Raw genomic sequence first — 18,739 nt, 5'->3', positions numbered from 1 at the left:
AAACTAATGGATCACATCAGAAATGATAACTAATACAAAACGTACAGTTCAAGTCAACAGAAAAATGATATTACTTTCTAGAGGAAATTAAATAATATATTTCTAGCCCAGACTCAAGATTTTCATTATGCACTGCATCTACGTTGGTAAATCTAACTAAAATTCGATTTTCCATTATGGTATCGAAAACATTACCAAATCAGCTTTAGTGAAGACCTTTTAGGACGAGAAAAAGAATAGGAAAAATATGAAGAAGCACTACTTCTAATCTAGGGATAATGTACTTCATCACCTGAGGGTAATAGGCATTATTTTATAAGAGCACCTAAATTAATCAGCCAAAGCATAGATTTAAAAAAAAGCGTCCAGCATAATGGTACCATAACATTAAAGGCTGAAAAGAAACTATGTTACCTTTCTGTTTCGTATCTTTGGCTGCATGTGAATATGACAGAATATTATTTAGTTAAGGAAACAGTTAAATACATACAAGGAACCACCACGTGAACTGCACAAAACAAAAAATATCTGAAAGAAATCTGCACCATAATTAAACGCTATTTCAATGGTAACACATTTGCTTACAAGAAAATTATCGATAATTGGTTCACATCATGAGAGAAAAAGAGCATTTATTGACATTTATACTATACATTTTGTTAAATATATTTTTAGAACATCAACGAGGTAACAAAACATAGATTATAAAATCAACAAGATCTTTCAAACATCAAATTATATGTAAATTAGATAAAATATAAAATTTCGATATGAATTTTATGAAAAAAATAATACATTTTCAAACCGAAATTTAAAACATTAATGTTAAACATCTAGAATATTTTTAAAAGCTAAATACAAACCTTTTATTACTGCTGCTTTGAAAAATATTCCCGATAAATTTAAAAAAAAGCTAATTATAAAAATAGTTTGACTCTGAGAAAGTTATTATTACATTTAAAAGTATATACTTTTTCTGCTTTTTCAAATTTACTCTAATTTTAAGAAGCTCTTATATACAAAACAAAGAAATAAAAAACAACATTATTTATCAAATTTAAGTGGGATCTAACAAATGGGACCTTTTAGTTAAGCAAGAAAAATACAAATTTGAAATTAAAACAAAAGTCTCAAAATATTGTGTTAAACAAAAACTCATAATATGTATGCTTTGGAACGAGAAATAGAAAAATAAATTTTGAAAATTAAACAAAAGAGAAGTTTTATCAGCCAATATTAGTAAGAATTCTTTATTATACAATAAGTGTTCAAATGATATGAAAAAAATTATTCGATATATTAAAAGAAAAATATTCTCCTGTTGTTAAATTTGTAAAAATTTAAAAAAGATGAAGAAAATTCAAATTTATTCATTCGAGTAACTTGCATAAAATTACTCGACTAAAAGGAAATCTTTAATACAGAATTATTTCATAGTATATTGTAACAGCATAATAGCTTACCTTCTAGAGTCCCATACGTTTTCTGCTCAGTATAATAATTATATCTTGTTTTTACAAATAAACATTAATATTGATATAATTTTTTGAACCTAAAAACATTATGGAACAATTTCTATAAGCTTTTTATAACGCTTTAAACAGATCTTGATTACATATTTTTAAAAGGTTTATGATTTTCCTTGCATTTTTGCAATACTTGTTTCTCCATTTATTTTACTTAGCTTACAGAACAATGATCGAATAAATTATGAATAATTTGCTTACAAATAATCTAGTCAATGAACAGAATTACTATAAAATTATTTTTATTATCGAATATTGTACATTTAATTGAATTCAATCGAAGACAAAAAAATTTTTTTTAACTTTTTGCACTCTATTATATGTTTTACTAAATATAAAGTCACTATCAAAATAAATGCAGAATACTCACGGTTTTTACACTTGCACTTTTTTATTAACTTCTCATCTTTAACATCATCATGGCAGTTTTTACAATAATACCATGCCCTAAAAATATATTCGCTATTATTAAATATTTACTTAAAAAAAATTAATAAATTTGATTGCTGAATTGAGGAATAAAGAATAGCAAGAGCAATATTTCAAAAAAAAATTTAAACTGAAATTATGAAATTTAAGATCAATAATTATTCTAGCTCTCTCAAGTAATATTTTTACAATAGTATTTTAAATCCATATTGAATGTCGGGAAACAAACTAAAAAATTACATTCTGCGTAAAACTGGGTTTATTTATTAGAAAAAATTGTGAAGTCCCTTTAAGAGCGCAATACAAAATGTCAAAAAATATCTCAATTTAAAATTACACCTCATTTTTTAAGATTTATTTATTTAGGAAATAAAATTCTTCCAAAGTAACCTTAATGTTAACATTTTAAAACAATTTGTAATCTAAAGTAAGATAATTTGCATTCTAAATTGCATATTCTAAAGTAAAAAATAATTGAACAAATGGATATCTTTTTCAAAATTGTTTAAAATTTTTTGGACCCTGGCTTAATAGGGGGAAAACACTATACTATCATTTGGATGCTTGATACCTACAGCTCATTTAAATGAAATGAATATTCAAAAATGATTTACATATATGTATGGTAAAACATTATTTCCCGGAATTTACAATACGATTTTAAAACTGATTCTAAAAAGGAATGCTAAGCATTAATCAGTAAAAAACTGAAAGTTTTTTAAAGCGATATGTAAAAATTTACCTCACAGCATAAATATTTGAAATAATTACTGAGATTATTTACATGATATGATTGAATAATTTAGGATACAATTTGTGGAGAATGAATACCTTTTTACTTCATCCGCAGATTGAGCCATGAAGAAACCTTGAGCGTTAGAACCAATTTTAACCTTCTTCTTTGGATTGATGGTAATTTTGGTGTCAGAGCTGTCTTCGTTAGGGATCTCAATGGCCAACAAGAGAAGTTTAAGTTTCACGAAGCAGAGCCTTAAAATAAATTCAAATAACATTTAATAGAAATATGACAAGAAGTTTGAGTACATTTTAAGTTTTTAAAAAAATAAACTTTAGAGTGATAAAATAAAAGCCACAATAGTGCAAACTCAGGAAGCAATTTTACCGAATTTAGTATTGTGTGTTTGATGCTCATTATATTTAACCATAATACTTAAGTCTTTAGACCAACAAGGTATAAGATAAAGTATTTTTTAATTAATTTCAAAATGTTACGCAATCAATATATCATATTCATTTACCCCATACTAATAAATTAATTGTTAAGTATAGTGTTTATGTAATCTAATTAATGCAATATAATTTGTTTAAAATAAGTATTCTACCACTAGAATTTATGGGTAAATATTTTGTACAAAAAGTTCACTATTTTATATTCTAAAAATATTTTAATTTAAAATTCAGTTGAGTCCAAAGTAAGTAATTAAGCAAAAGCTTGATTCTTCAAAGTTTATATTTGTTCTTGTAGTTAATTTATAGTCTTGAGTTAAGTATCGATATAAATTTGACTACGTTTGGAACTTTTTTGAGGAAAAGTAAATTGCATGTGGTAACAAATGATCTTGTTTGTAAATATAGAAAATGTGTTTTGAGAAAACACTGCTAAAATTTTACAAAATCTGATTTCATTCATACACGCTTCAAAGCAGAAAATGTACATATTTGTCATTTTTCTAAGCTTTAACTTAATTTTATGACTTGCATTTAGGAAAATATCTCAAATTATGTAAAATTAAGATTTTAAAAAAATTCTTTCATTTTCAGGGGAGGAGAGTTTACAAATTTAGTTAATTCCTTTTAAACATTATCTAACACGACGAAGTATTTTTTTTAAAAAAATTTGAAATGGGACGACTGTCACAGACTCTTATTAATGAAAAAAAAGGCTTTTTCTTAGAAAAAAGATGTGAATCAATAGATTGTTTTTCTGATTTCTTTCCCTTAGAGAAATCTCAAAAATGGAATTTTGATGCCTAATGCGTGTGCATCAAACTTTCACATGAACTAAGTATCATGCGAAATTTATTATTAGAATATTATAAGTTACTTTATAAATCTATTATTAAAATTTAGCATTAAAATTATCATTAAGAAATTAGATCGTGTAAGTAAATTAATGTGTAAAGTCTGATATTTTTAAATCTCTTATAGATTTTGCAATATCTAAAATAGGTTTTAAAAAAATACACCTTTCTAATTAGAGTTAAAAAATGTTACGCTAGTAAGCTGTACTATAATACTAACATCAAAGCAAATATTTATTTATTCTAACATGAAAATCACCATGCAGTTTATATATTTTCCAAAAACTTACTCCGCTGCCTGAGGGAAGGTCATCCCACCAAATGAAGGCGACAAATTCTCCGTGTACATTTCCATCCCTGTTCCGCACAAATAATCGTTCTGCCATTCTGGCATATCAGGTGACTGAAAGAAAATATTATTTATTTTTCAAATCAAGTGAAATATGAATGATTTAGGCAATAGTTGATTTTTTTTGTTCTGTTAAATGTGTTTTTTTTTATGTTTAAAATATGAGATTAGATGTTGATGTGCTTTAAAATTTATTTTAATTCCAGCAATTTTAAACTTTTTTGTTAAGCATTTTTGTTCTAATTCGGTGTCAAATATTAGTAAATAAAATGTCTTCAAGGAAATTTTTTTATAAAAAAAGAACTGAATTTATTGTAGTTTTTGGTGCTTAGGGTTCTTGTTTTCCAGCGACGCCATCTCTACCCTAGAATTCGACTACTGCCACACCCATACGTCCTATCCGTTTATAGGGTGGACCCATTCATACATCCATTCATTCATCCGCAGATCGTAACTTTGATCTGCACCAGAGAACGAGCAATCTCCAACAGTGGCGTAGCGAGCTTAACTCGCGCCCGGGGCACAATACCCTTTTAGCGCCCCCCCCCATTCGAAAACCATATAATATTATATATAAAATATATATGGTTTATATATAGGCGACTTGGATTATAGCAAATTAATAAATAAATAAAGTAAAATAAATAAAGTCATAGACTCAAGCTAGGCTTTAAATTTGAGACAAAAAATGTAGTTGAGAGAACAAGACTAGATTTTGAAATGTATATGATCATCTAGAATTAGTTCAAAAGATACCTATTATTTATTTTGCATATTTATAAAGAAATATTTTAAAAACACGCAGTTTTTAAACAATAAAAAAGTAAATATTTATTATCTCTAAGGAGATACATATATTTTATAATCATATGATTATAATACATTAATATAACTATTACTATGTCTAAATTTTCCGTGCTTTTGATGAAGCAAATGTATCAATAATATCATCAAAATTGATCATTTAAAATTTTTCTCTTTCCACTCTTAAAAATGCTAGGTCACTTAGGCGATCTGTCAAAATTTATTGTAATTTGCTGAATGAACGTTCGCAGCTAGCAATTGATACTGAGATAGTCAGGAGTATTTGAAATGCCACTCTCAGATTTGGAAAAACATCTTCTTCATTCGAGATTGATTATAAAAGTAAGGAATTCTAATGGAGTTTCAGGTTTAATTTCTTTTCTACTGCGGAGTAACATTTTGCTGTCACATATTTTGATAAAAAGTTCTATTACATTGAAATCTGTATTATAAAATTCACCCAGATTTTTACAATTTTTTTCAAGGTCGTTATCAACATTATCCTTGTTTAATAAATTTTCAACGTCTAGTAGAAATCCAAATTTGAAATTAAGGTCACTTAATCGTGTACACATTTCTTGGAGACGATCAAGAGTGCTTTTCATAACGCGAGAAATTTCACTTTCTGCGGAAAGACCACCATAGCCAATTCTCCAGGCACGTATTGTTGTATCCATATCCCATTTTTCATAAAGAGACTCTGCTTTTTCTATTACCTCTTTACAGAACTTGTCTCAAATTTCGGCTAGTTCAGTCGCTAATGATTCAAGATCATGGAACACTTCTCTAAAATTCATTCTAGGATCTTGTAATCTGAGCTGCACACGATCAATCCTTCTTAAGATTTCATACCAGAAATGAAGTAAAGTTATAAAACTAAAGGTTAGTATATTTTACAACAGAATTATAGCTTCACTTCTGTTGTCACTTGTAGTGGTAGTGTGCTCTGCTAACTTTTCTATTAGTTCTTTTATATTCTCTAGCCCATAGATGATAACGATAACTGCTTGTATTCTAGCGCTCCATCGCGTTTCAGATGTGTGACCTGCCATCACGGCAGCATTATCGTAACATTGTGATCTGCAGTTTGTTAATGAAATTTCATCGTAATTTAATTTCTCTAAAATTGTATTTTCGATCGAGGCTGCATCTTTAGCATGTATTTCAATGAAACTCAAAAAAGATTCTTTGATGGAAACTTTTTTATTGATAAAATCAGCATCTACATACCTAGCGACTTGGGACATTTGTTCTCGATGAGAGATATCAGGAGTTGAATCAAACAAAAGTCCATAATATTTATTTCTTTTGATATCGTTTATTAGTTGATTTCGAACTGTAGATGCCTGAAGATGAATGAATTGATTTTGAATCTGTGGTGACAAATATGAGAACAACAAATTTTTCTGTTAACAAATTTTTTCATACTCTATTCACTTAATAATAGAAGCGTCGAGTAGATGTAGTAAGTAATCTTATTTGATTTATTACTTACCAAGAATGCCTTGAACTTGAAAGGTAGTAACATAGTGAAATGTACAATATAATTTATGCTGACATTAAACTTATATATAATATTTAATAACATTTCATTTTTATTCTAAGCAGAGCGCGATGACAAGGACGTGAATTAAATATTGAAATATATTTAATATGAATATGAATTTAATATGAATATGAATTTAATATAATATTTAATATGAATTGGATATTAAATATTATGAATAATATTTATGAATTAACTTTTATTATATTTCACTGGCACTAATTTAAGATATATTTTCCAGAAATCAATTATAATAAAAAAAAATTATCCAGCAATTTTTTGTTTTGCGGACCATTTGGCGCCCCTTTGTGAGTAGCGCCCGGGGCATGATGCCCCCCCCCCTTGCCCACCCTTCGCTACGCCACTGATCTCCAATTCAGTTCCTCAAGAGGTATAATTTGTTATGGGAGCATGGAGGACATCATGATCCGACAGATTCAGCGTACACCAGTCACCATTTTCTACACGAGGAGCCTTCGGTTGGCTGGATTCAAACTCCCGTTATCACGAACGTGAGTCTAGTGCCCTGTGAACCAGGTTATTCCTGTCTCACTAAACTTATTTAAAATTTTTAGTATCAAATAACGTATTTTGAGGAGTCAAATGTCCTTAACAAAATGAATATAAAAAATATCAGTTTATATTACTCGCTTCCTAACAATAAATTTTCAAATCTGCACTTATTCGTAGTTATTTAGAGAAATAGTTATCCATCATTGAAATTTCTTTAATTTAATAAATCAATCACTGATAATTGTTTGAATATGAATGAAAAAAGAAATTTCAAAATACTTTTTTGGATATTATATTTTATTACAAATATAATTCACGATAATCTAACGGATTTCTTTTGTAAATAATAGGCTATTTTTTATAACTGAAAGGTACCAAAATATATTTTTGATTCTTATAAGAGCGTCAGTAATATATATATATATATATATATATATATATATATATATATATATATATATATATATATATATATATATATATATATATATATATATATATATATATATATATATATATATATATATATATATATATATATATATATATATAAGAAACAGTGTTAAAAAATTAAATCCATCTGTGCTAAAAAATTTAATTAGCTTGAATGAAACAAAAGGGTTTAATATAACAACTTATTCCAGTTGATAAAAATGTGCGCAGTATTAATAAAAAATATCGATATTATAGTGAGAATGTAGAAATACATACTGTTTTATATGACCTCATGGCGAACAAGTTGGCCATCATAGTTGAGAAGCCAGGTGCGAGACAGCTTTGAGCTATAAAGCCCAATTTCAATTCAGATACACAGATGACATCATCGCCACGTTTCCAGTTCCAGCTTGGGATATTTAAAAGATAGGCCTGCAATGATATAAAATATTCTTCAACACTATTCATGTATTACTAACTAAAACTTATCTTTAATTTCCATTTGCAATTTAATTATTTAATGTCATTATTTCATAATATGTGAAATATAATACTGTCACAATTTAATATAACAGATTTAACTTATTCTATTTTTAGCAGTCAGTGTGATTTAGTTTGTATTGCAGCAATGAAATTATTTTACAGGCTTTGTTTACATTCGCAATATCTACTATCGACAGTTGTTAAATAATACGTATTCCTGAATCAATATAATGTTAAAGATACATGAAACCAAATGATGGATATCTAATTTATGCATTCTCTAAAAATCGAAATGCCTTCCTGTAAGTGGAGATGCTTATTTTTTGATAACCTAATTGTAAAAATAATGTTTTTTTAAATTGCTTTTTAATCTAAAGGCGTTAAAGATAAAATTTAATAAGGAAAAAAATTAGAAAAAATCAGGACTGAAAAAGAGGGAGCAAGATCTTAGAAAGATTTAAATTCATTGACTGAAACTAAGATGGCTCATATGGTCTGCAGTGCAATATTTTGTAACGAAATCTACAGATAAGCCATTTATTTGGATTATTTCAAAACGTTATTTATTGCTATTTTATAGTTCAAAGCACTCTTAAAAGCGTAGGTTTTATCTGAATTCGGTCTAATCAATATTATTTGATGAATAACAGTGATTATACGGAATTATTTATTGCAAACAACATAAAAATAATGATATATAAATTAAATTGCTCATTTTAAAAAAATGTACTAAAAAAGTAAATATTTTACCGAAGTAAAAGTTCTTTTAACACCCGCTTTTTTCTCAAAGAAAAAGCTCTAATACGAAATAAATTGCTAAAACAAATAATAATTCGTCTATTGTTGTCATTTAAAGGGAAAAAACAATTAAAAATTGCACTTCTCAGAGAGAATTTTTGAAATAATTTTTTTAAACAATAATTGATAAATAGAATACTGAAATATTTCAAAGTTTTCAACTTATTTTACAACACTAAATTAAAAAAAGGCTTTGAAAACCGAAAAAATTCATCAAAATTAAATCTTAAAATTATACTAAACAGCACTTTTGAAAAAGTGTTTCTTTAAAGTCTCAAAATAAATGTTTCGCTTATTTTCAATTTCCATATATAACTGATACAACAAGGAATGCAATACTTTATTATGATATTGCATGAGCTGGATGATGACCCTGATTTCATCTGAATAGTTTTTAATGGAGATGACCCTCATAATGTTGGCAGCATCTTCTGCATCGGGATCTTGACAGTATTTGTTGGCTAGCACCAGGCAAGCATCTGCTTCGTGTACCTGTGTGATTTAAGAACGACATTATTCGTACTGAAAAATGTGGTTGAACATTTGCACTTTAATTACTTCTCTCGGGTAAATATTAAAAATGAAGAATTGTGCTCCTACTCTTTCAAGGCTATTAAGCTGGACACTGAAATGGACTAATTTATTTATTACAGCGGAATTTGAGCAGATTTACAAACACGAAATTGTAAATGTTACAGACACAAAATTTTTATAATTGTGTTTTCTAATTTGTAATTTAATTTTTTAATAATAATAAAAAAAGTTGTGTCTTATTTATTATAAGTATAAAACTTATAAATAAGGAACTTATAACTTATTTATAAGCAAAAAATTGCTCAGAACTACGCTTTCTAAAGTAAATTTTTGCCACCTAACTACTCGACGCAGATTTTTTTAAAGCTAAAAATAGGTTTCTTCTTTAAAACACTTGATGCCATACTTTATTGAAAGACATTCAGTTAAAGGATATTGATTGATTTAGATAAATAATGATTCTCAGAGTGTGTTTCTATAACCATATTAAACGCATTCTTTATGCATACTTCATTCATATTGTTTTAAATATATACATATTTTATCTTTAAACTTAAATGTAATATTTTGGGTTGGAAAAAAATGATTTACCTTCACTCGCTGGAGGTCTATGGTGTTCATGACGCTGCCTTGGAAAAACTCCACAGTTGTGAAGTGCCTTTTTATCAAACCCTCCAGCTCCAAATCCGGTGGTTTTCTGGTGATTCGAAAATTAATGTATTAATAACTAATTTTAATTAATATGAATTATTTAATAAACTATTTCACGTAACTCCTAACATTTACCAATTTTTTTATTAAAAGTTTTGCATAAGTTAGTGAGTTAGTAAAGGTTTGGAAATAGTTACTTATTTAAGTGATAAGTCATTTATTATTGAGTGAGTGCATATCAATTGTCATATATTTTATCATTACATCAATTTAAGCAAGGTGAAATTTGTTGAAATTGAAGTGTAATACAAAACAATACACAAAAATTTAATAAGTATTGATGTATAAAAAAAACATTCGAAAATATAATGCCATTTTTACATATCAGGCTTGCAAGATTTTACCCGAAGCCTGATTTTTCAAAATAATTCAATATTTAATTAGGAACCAGGAAAACAAAAGGATAAAAATGTTATGTTTATTGATATGGTAGAAATATGAAAAAAGAATAAGTAAATGATGTTTTGTTACGTTTAATAATATAAAAATACTTGACTCTGTACGAATACTAATTAGAACCGTTTGGTTTTAATACTTTATCAACAGAATATTCAGGTTTATATACATTTAATTTAAGCAAACACTTATTAATTATTTAGACAGCATTAAATCACAGCGCTTAATAAATATTTTTTTTAAAATTCTTTTAAAAAATTGTAAAATAGTATACACAATAGGATTTTTAAACCAATATTTAGGCCCGGTAAAAAAACAAAAAAAAATCTATATAACGAATATATGACGAGAAAGGTAAAATTAAGAATAATGTAACATGTTTGTCAGACGAAACTGAGAATTTAAGTGAAAGGGGACAATTAGAAAAACTTTTAATTTTGCAAAGGTAATCACTCTGGTTTTTATTTATTTAATTTCATCATCCTCAATAGCAATTTGTCATATTTTAAGAACGTTTTTTATTCCTCACATAAATAGTTTATAACTTTCAAGCTTCATTAACGACCTCAAAAGATCTTATTTACTTCTCTTTCCAAGTTTACCTGTGTAAGAACACAACTTCTACATCAACATCTTCACGGTCCTCATGAAGGAAATCCTTAAGAAAGTGAGACACAGACTCATAAGTAATATGCCCACAAACTACGATATGCCTGGAAATAATATCAGAAATTCTTACTATATGATTAGACAAATTGTACAAAAAAAAGTTATAAATATAAAGTAATGAAATAGTGTTGATTTCAGTATTATGCGCAGTTATTTATAATATTACGTGAAATACAGTAACAGATATTTAAATGTTTATAAATACAGATTAACTTCTATTTCTGTATTAATAGATACATAGTTAGGATGAGTATTAGTTTATAACAATCTCTATTGACAAATATTTAAATGTCTGTATTTACAGATTAGTTGAATTCTGTATTAACAAATATTTAGTCAGATACACATTAAGGATACTATTTTGCCTGTAACAACAGATATTTAGTCAGATTGATATTATAGATATTAGTTGGACTGTCTGTATTAACAGATATTTAAATATCTGTATTGATATGTCTTTTCACATTAAAACATTTATATTTTATCACATTAATGATTTTTCTATTATTTCATAATTTTATGAATATATATTCAATGGAATGTTTTATAAGTTAAAAAATTTTCCAGTTTAGTGTAGATCAAAAAAATTTTTGGCGAAATATTAACAAAAAAATTGCTTAGTAATTGATAAATTTGTTTAATTTACTTCTACCTAAAAATGCAGCTTCTATGACAGAAGTAATTAATCATTCATAGGAAACAAATACATCCTGATTCTCTGAAATAACAATTTATTTCAGTTGAAATATTTTTTTATTGCTCATAATTTAAAAAAATCTTAAACTATTTTCAAGCAATCTTAAGCTAAGTATTACAATTACTTCTTCAAGTACTTTTTTAAACTGGATTTCAATGTCTAAATAAAGCTGTCTTTTTTTTTCTCAAGGATTCACATTAAAAAGTAAAGAAGTTGATAAAGTTTTCGAAGATTTAAAATTTATTAGATTACTAAATCAATTGATAAAGAAATCTGCATTTTATGAATGTAATTGTGAGAAAATAATAAGTTAACGAAAGCTTAATTAACCTTAAATAAGAATTAGTTTACTTGAATTTAATTTACAGTATCCATTTCTTGAATCAAAAGCATTTAATAATTGTTATTTTTGGTTGCTTTTAATTTTAGTTTTAACAGAATAAATATTTTAACAAGAACCCGCAAATTTCTGCAAATTTATTTCTGAAACATAAATTTCTATTTGTAGTATTTTAAACAGAATTAATTCATTACGAAATCTTAATACTTGAGGAAAAAGATTTAGAAGCAAATTAATTATTTTAGTTTTGAACATTCTTCTTTTTAAAGTTATTTAAAATTAAAAAAAGTCTGAAAGATAAGAAATCAGTAATAGCTTTTCTGTTCTATTTAAAATTACTTCTCGAATAATCAAATTTAATTAAAACTCAAAGTTTTGAAAGAAAAGATACAATGCTTGAAAATTCTCTAAATACGTTAGTTATATATATAATTTATTGATTATGTTGTAGTTGTGAATGATATTCAATTATACTTATATTTTCAGTAAACAGTTTTAAAAAAAAGATGAGAATATTTACAAAGATTGCAAATATTACCCACAAAAGTTTTAAAAAAATTTAAATTGCTATTATTATTATTTAAATTACCAGGATTTTTTTTCTGAAAGAGAAAGCTATGGTTATTTCACAATAAACTATACTATCTAACATTTTATACAATCACAAAGCATGCAGTAGCAATATCAATATTAATTCATGCACTCGAGAGCAAAGCAAGGCAAGTAGCTTCCCATGCAAAAAGAGCTAAAGCTAAAGATGTCATTGTTTAATTTCCTTTAATGATTATTTGAGCATTTTATTATTCAACTAAACATTGTAAAAGATCTTATTTGTTCAATTACTAAAATTTTTTCAAGTTCTGTTCCTTAAGGACTATTTGATAAAATGGATTTTACCCCATTTACCTCATCCAAAAAAATTAAATATTATGTTTATATCTATTTGCATAATTTGTTGTAAATAGCTAATTTATAATAAATTTTTTATTACTGAATTTTTATTGATAACCTCATTATGCTTAAGAAAAAGTTTTGCACAATTAATTGTATGAATTTAGTTTTTTTCAACTAATGAAATTCAGTTAAAGTTTTTCATTTTTAACGATAATTTATTTTCATTAATTCTTTAATATCTAATATTTATATCTTTTTCTAATATTGCATATTTTTAAATCTATTTATCTTTCCTTAGTTTAGTATTAATATTAAATTTATTAAATACAAAAAAAATATACTATTAAATGTGTTTGTGTATTTTTATTTAACAAACAAGTATTTTATTTGGGTTTTTTTTCGTTATGAAAAGTAGAGAGATGCTAGATTAAAATAATAATTTTGATTTGATAAATATATATTTTAAGATATAAAACCAAATAGATTTCTTTGCATTTTTTATGGGCTCTTTCATCCTTTAAAAAGCATTAGTAGAAGTAAAAATAATATTATTTAAGGAAAATGTAATAATAAAAGTTTTCTTTAACGTGCTAAATTGAAGTGGAATTTTAGAAATGATATCTAAACTCATTGTTATGTGTGTGATACAAATTACATGCTTTCTAATGTCACTTTCGAGACAAATTATTTTTGTAACTCTGCGTTCTAAATTTTAGACATTCTAGTAGTTTATATTTATATTCATTACTTTTATCCATACTACTTCTTCATACTACTTTGACTACTTCTTCAGACATATTTAAAAAGATTTTTCATTAAGCAGACTACTGATTTACCTTTCCTTATAAAATCTATTGCAGAAGTTGAATGAAGTGCAGGCAAAACTATGTGTGATTAGATTTTAGTGTTAGTATATTAGTACTTGAGAAAGATAAGAAATCGTGCAAGTAAAGGGATAGAAACCCGTGGAAGATGGAACTTCACTTTATAATTATTAATAAAACAAACCTGTATTGGTATGTGGTCCGTTTCTAAATTTAAGAGAAACAATAGCTATGAAATCGTTATTAGAATTGGAAATCAGAGTTAATTTAGTTTTTAATGTTATAAATTTATAAAAGTTCAGGCTGCTTTAAGTTTTAGCATATACACGGGAATGTAAGGTATAAAAAAATTTATCTCATTTCAAATTATGCAATTTTAAATGACAAAATAAAAAAACTCGAGCAAAATCCCTCGAACTGAGTAATGAAATTTCAATTAGAAATCGTGGTTTTTAAATTTCACTTTTTAAAGCTTAGTACTTTTTGATAGATGAACTCCGGTTGAGTTGACTTAGGTGCTTTTGCGAGCTCTTACTTAGATAACGTGAATGCAATACATACGGCAAATACATACGGTAGCAAGAGTGTACTTTTGCGACAAATTTAATTGGCAGAAACTATAACCAAACCGGGGTTGTTATAGTTTATATGAAGTGCACAATATGCAAAATGGAAAATGGAACACTTTAATATCTTTTAATCGAATGATCTATTTTCTCGTATTTAGATGCAATCGTAAAAATTTGAGGATCTTACTTTGGAAACGTTAATTGTTTATGTATATTTATAATTATAACGATATTTTAAGTTACGAAATTAAACACGGGAATGTAAGGTATAAAAAAATTTATCTCATTTCAAATTATGCAATTTTAAATGACAAAATAAAAAAACTCGAGCAAAATCCTTCGAACTGAGTAATGAAATTTCAATTAGAAATCGTGGTTTTTAAATTTCACTTTTTAAAGCTTAGTACTTTTTGATAGATGAACTCCGGTTGAGTTGACTTAGGTGCTTTTGCGAGCTCTTACTTAGATAACGTGAATGCAATACATACGGCAAATACATACGGTAGCAAGAGTGTACTTTTGCAACAAATTTAATTGGCAGAAACTATGACCAAACCGGGGTTGTTATAGTTTATATGAAGTGTGCAATATGCAAATTGGAAAATGAAACGCTTTAATATATTTTAATCGAATGATCTATTTTCTCGTATTCAGATGCAATCGTAAAAATTCGAAGGTCTTACTTTAAAGCGTTAATAATTTATATATATTTATAATTATAACGATATTTCAAGTTACGAAATCAAACACGGGAATATAAGGTATAAAAAATTTTATCTCACTTCAAGTTATGCAATTCTAAATGACAAAATTAAAAACTCGAGCAAAATCCTTCTAGCTGAGCAATGAAATTTCATTAAAAAATCGTGTTTCTTAAATTTTACTTTTTAAAGCTTAGTACTTTTTGATAGATGAACTCCGGTTGAGTTGACTTATAGGTGCTTTTGCGATAACGTGAATGCAGGACAGTATCACAAAGCTCGAAAACGTATTTGCTCTAATCCTCATTAAAATAAAACCATCAAAATCGGTTTTTGTTCAAAATTAAAAGACTATTAAGTTCAATATTTTAAACCATACTCCCACTAAGCATTCCGTGCATCGCTGGTTATTATAATTTTTACAGATTTTGAACAGGAAAAAACTTGCTTTACACTTATCTGGTGTCTTAAAAGAGTATGAAATCTGGGTGTCTTAAAAGAGTTTGAAAATAATTAAAAATATCTTGAGTGAAAAATCTAAAAATATGTTCAAAAATGTTATCAATGATATCAAATTCATCCATTTTGTTGTCCCCCCTAGCGATGAGTATGCGTAACTCCTAAGAGCTGACCGAGTTTGATGTCATCATATAGTTTTTCAAGAATATAAAACATGAATGATTTTATTTTTCTGATATTTCGGAAATGTATTCTCGGTATATCTCGATTTTAATCAATTATTACTTTGATCAATTTGTATTTCTATTTCTATTTTGCGATTAAAACCAAAATTTAAAAACCTCTGTAGTAAGTTGGGATTTTTGTTTCCAGTAAAGTCAAATTTAACTGTTACTAATTGTCTCTTACATTTGTCAGATTTTGCAGGGCGTATATTGCTATATAATTTTATATTCGGGTATATATTTTTAATCAACAAATTATAATATTTCTATCTCAAACAGCTATTAAGTTTCTTATGAAATGGCTCTTTATAAAGACCGATGGTTAAAAATGGCATTGTTGTAGTACTATTTTTACAATCTTGCTTCTTTTTTTTTAATTCTTGTACTTTATTTTTTATGCGCATGCACGGTAATGCATTTTTGAACTGAATGTTACCTCTATTTGATATACGATTACTTTTAAAAAAATCGCAATTATTCTTTCTGTCAATCTTATTTAATTATTTCAAATTTACCAGAAATGTTTAGTTGCTAGTATGCCACTAACGTAATTTCTAAATTTACATCTAAATATTTTTACATACCAAATTTGTGTGAAGTATAATTTTAAGCAAATTTTTAAGAAAATCTTGAATTACCAGGAAAAAATTATGCCGCTTTTGTAAAATAATAGTTTTAAAGATTATAGTTTTTAATAAGTAGTCGCAATTTCACGACGGTTAACTTTTGGAAACCATTTAGTCAAAAAAAATTTCAAATTTGAATTATTTTTACACTTTAATTATATTCATTAATTCATAATATAATTGACAATAACGAAATACGAGTATATAACTACTTTAACATGAAATTGTTTTTGATTTTTTTAAAAAAATCATTTTCAAAATTTTTAAGTTTTCTAAGAAGAAGAATAGGTGCAAAACGTGAAAAATAACATAATAGACATTGAAATTTAAGTCTCTCGAATTAAAAAGTCTATTTTTGTAGTATTTGTTTTTAAATCGCACAATTTTAAACCTTTACATTTAAAACAATTGTACCTTGTTTATTTTGGCTAGTTTCGTATTTAATGCAATGTCTTAATTATAATTTATTATCCTTAAACAAATCTCACATGATATCGTGCCTTTCAGCGATAAAGATTGTTGAGACTTTTTTCTGACTTTCGTCTTTTTTAAAATCAATAAAAAATCAATATCTTGTTTAGCAGGCTGCAAACTGCGGTTATCCCTGCAGTGCTCTAATTTGAAAACTATTGGAATTTCAGGTTGTAAATCATCAGATCTGTTTTTAATTTTTTTAAAAGAACGTCAATAATTTAAAATCATATTAGCTATTTGGATTGCATCAAGCAAATCTAAAAGATTTGCAGGTTTGCGATTGCTGTAAGCGATTCTCGAGTGAAAAGTATAAAACCTTTAAGCATAATTTTTATATGTTATTTGTTGAATTTGTTTTGAAAAAAAAAGAGATGTTTGATGCACGTAAATTTTTGAATTTAGAAGAATAAAAAAAAATTGAAAACTGTTCACAATTATTTTAAAAAAATTAAGATAAATCACTATATAGCCATTTAAAAGATATTTCACCAAATATATAAAGGAAAAATATATGGATAAAATATATAGAGGATCTGGGGAAAAGACTTTCATAGATGTATCAGATAAGGGCCCTGAGTTTCCATTAAAAAATTGTGTATACATTTTTGAATTCCATTTACATTAATTTCATCGCACGAATTCACTAAAAACTTTTTTCCAATTCTGTGTTACTAAGATAATTAAGAGTAATCAAGAAAACACTTTCTTTCGCGAATAGCAGCCCAAACCAAATAAGGAAATCGTTAAAAAAAGTTTGCATGGATGAAACAAAAAATTTTACTATCAGCATTAACCACCTAAAAAGAGAGTATGTGTTGCATTACCTCTGAATACACTGTTAGAAATTTCTCGAGAAAAATTGTTAAATAACAATTTATTTTATTGTTATTTTACCATATTCAAACAAAACAGTCAATTAACTTTAAATAAGATGATTTTCAAACTGTTAACTGTGAGTATAACCGTTTATACAGCTTTAACCTATTACGGTTGAGCAACCGGAATTTCATCGCACCAACAAGGGGCACCTAATTAAACCACTTTATTTCTTGCATCCGCGGGCATGTTTCAGCCGAGAGGGCTTAACTGTCAATCTCATGGCCGACAGAACTGGGTTTCGAATTCAAGCGTTGACACCACAATGTTTCCTCCATTCCCTTCAACACGCGAAGAATTTGCAATGTCCTTCACTCCCCAATTTGTGACCATGGACTGTTCGAATACGATACTCTCATTTTCGCATAGATGGCTGCACCATAAAGCTGCTTAACACAAAAAAAATATAATCTAGTACTTGTCATTTCTTACGATAGGTGAAACAGGTGATAAATTAATTAAACTAAATTCCACGATTCATTTGGAAAATAAAATACAACTCAACCACAACCTAATGCCCATTACCTAAAAAAAATGCTTGCTCCAATGTCCATTTGCTTTTTTTTACGGTTTTGAAGCCCTGTTTGTTGTAAATGGTTAAAAAAAATTCGTTGCTTTGTATTCGGGGTTTTTTAATCATGCTAATTGTAAATGGTTTCAAAACCGTGAGGGTAAAAAATGTTCTTTACCGAAAAATTTACAGTTAATTAAATGGACAAATTGCTGCTTGTTATTTTTTTGCAATTTTGGAATGGAAATTCTAACAGTGTACCATTCAAGAAATGACCTAAACAGCGAGAATGCAGTTCGTATTTTAGGA

At 26.8% G+C, this 18,739-nt stretch overlaps 1 protein-coding gene across 9 annotated transcripts in view; it reads right to left on the bottom strand.

Moving 5' to 3' along the window:
* Positions 1-18,739, bottom strand: part of LOC107441522 (calcium-activated potassium channel slowpoke) — a 109,003-nt gene that overhangs the window by 37,722 nt on the left and 52,542 nt on the right. For 5 of the 9 annotated variants that reach the window (XM_016054814.4, XM_071177617.2, XM_071177621.2 and 2 more), the window contains exons 9-16: positions 11,169-11,279; positions 10,051-10,156; positions 9,265-9,417; positions 7,921-8,076; positions 4,288-4,400; positions 2,787-2,945; positions 1,897-1,973; positions 415-435 (exon numbers count right to left, since the gene is read on the bottom strand). In XM_016054814.4, the coding sequence (XP_015910300.1) occupies positions 415-435; positions 1,897-1,973; positions 2,787-2,945; positions 4,288-4,400; positions 7,921-8,076; positions 9,265-9,417; positions 10,051-10,156; positions 11,169-11,279 (896 nt within the window). The remainder of the gene's footprint in view (positions 1-414; positions 436-1,896; positions 1,974-2,786; positions 2,946-4,287; positions 4,401-7,920; positions 8,077-9,264; positions 9,418-10,050; positions 10,157-11,168; positions 11,280-18,739) is intronic. The other 4 variants (XM_071177616.2, XM_071177615.2, XM_071177618.2 and 1 more) reach the window with 1 other exon arrangement.

Source organism: Parasteatoda tepidariorum, chromosome 2 (genome assembly GCF_982258835.1).
Source record: "Parasteatoda tepidariorum strain Cologne lab strain chromosome 2, Ptep-v5.0, whole genome shotgun sequence".
Taxonomy (NCBI): domain Eukaryota; kingdom Metazoa; phylum Arthropoda; class Arachnida; order Araneae; family Theridiidae; genus Parasteatoda; species Parasteatoda tepidariorum.
Note: the sequence above shows the minus strand (reverse complement) of the source record. Positions and strands in the feature narration are given on the sequence as shown.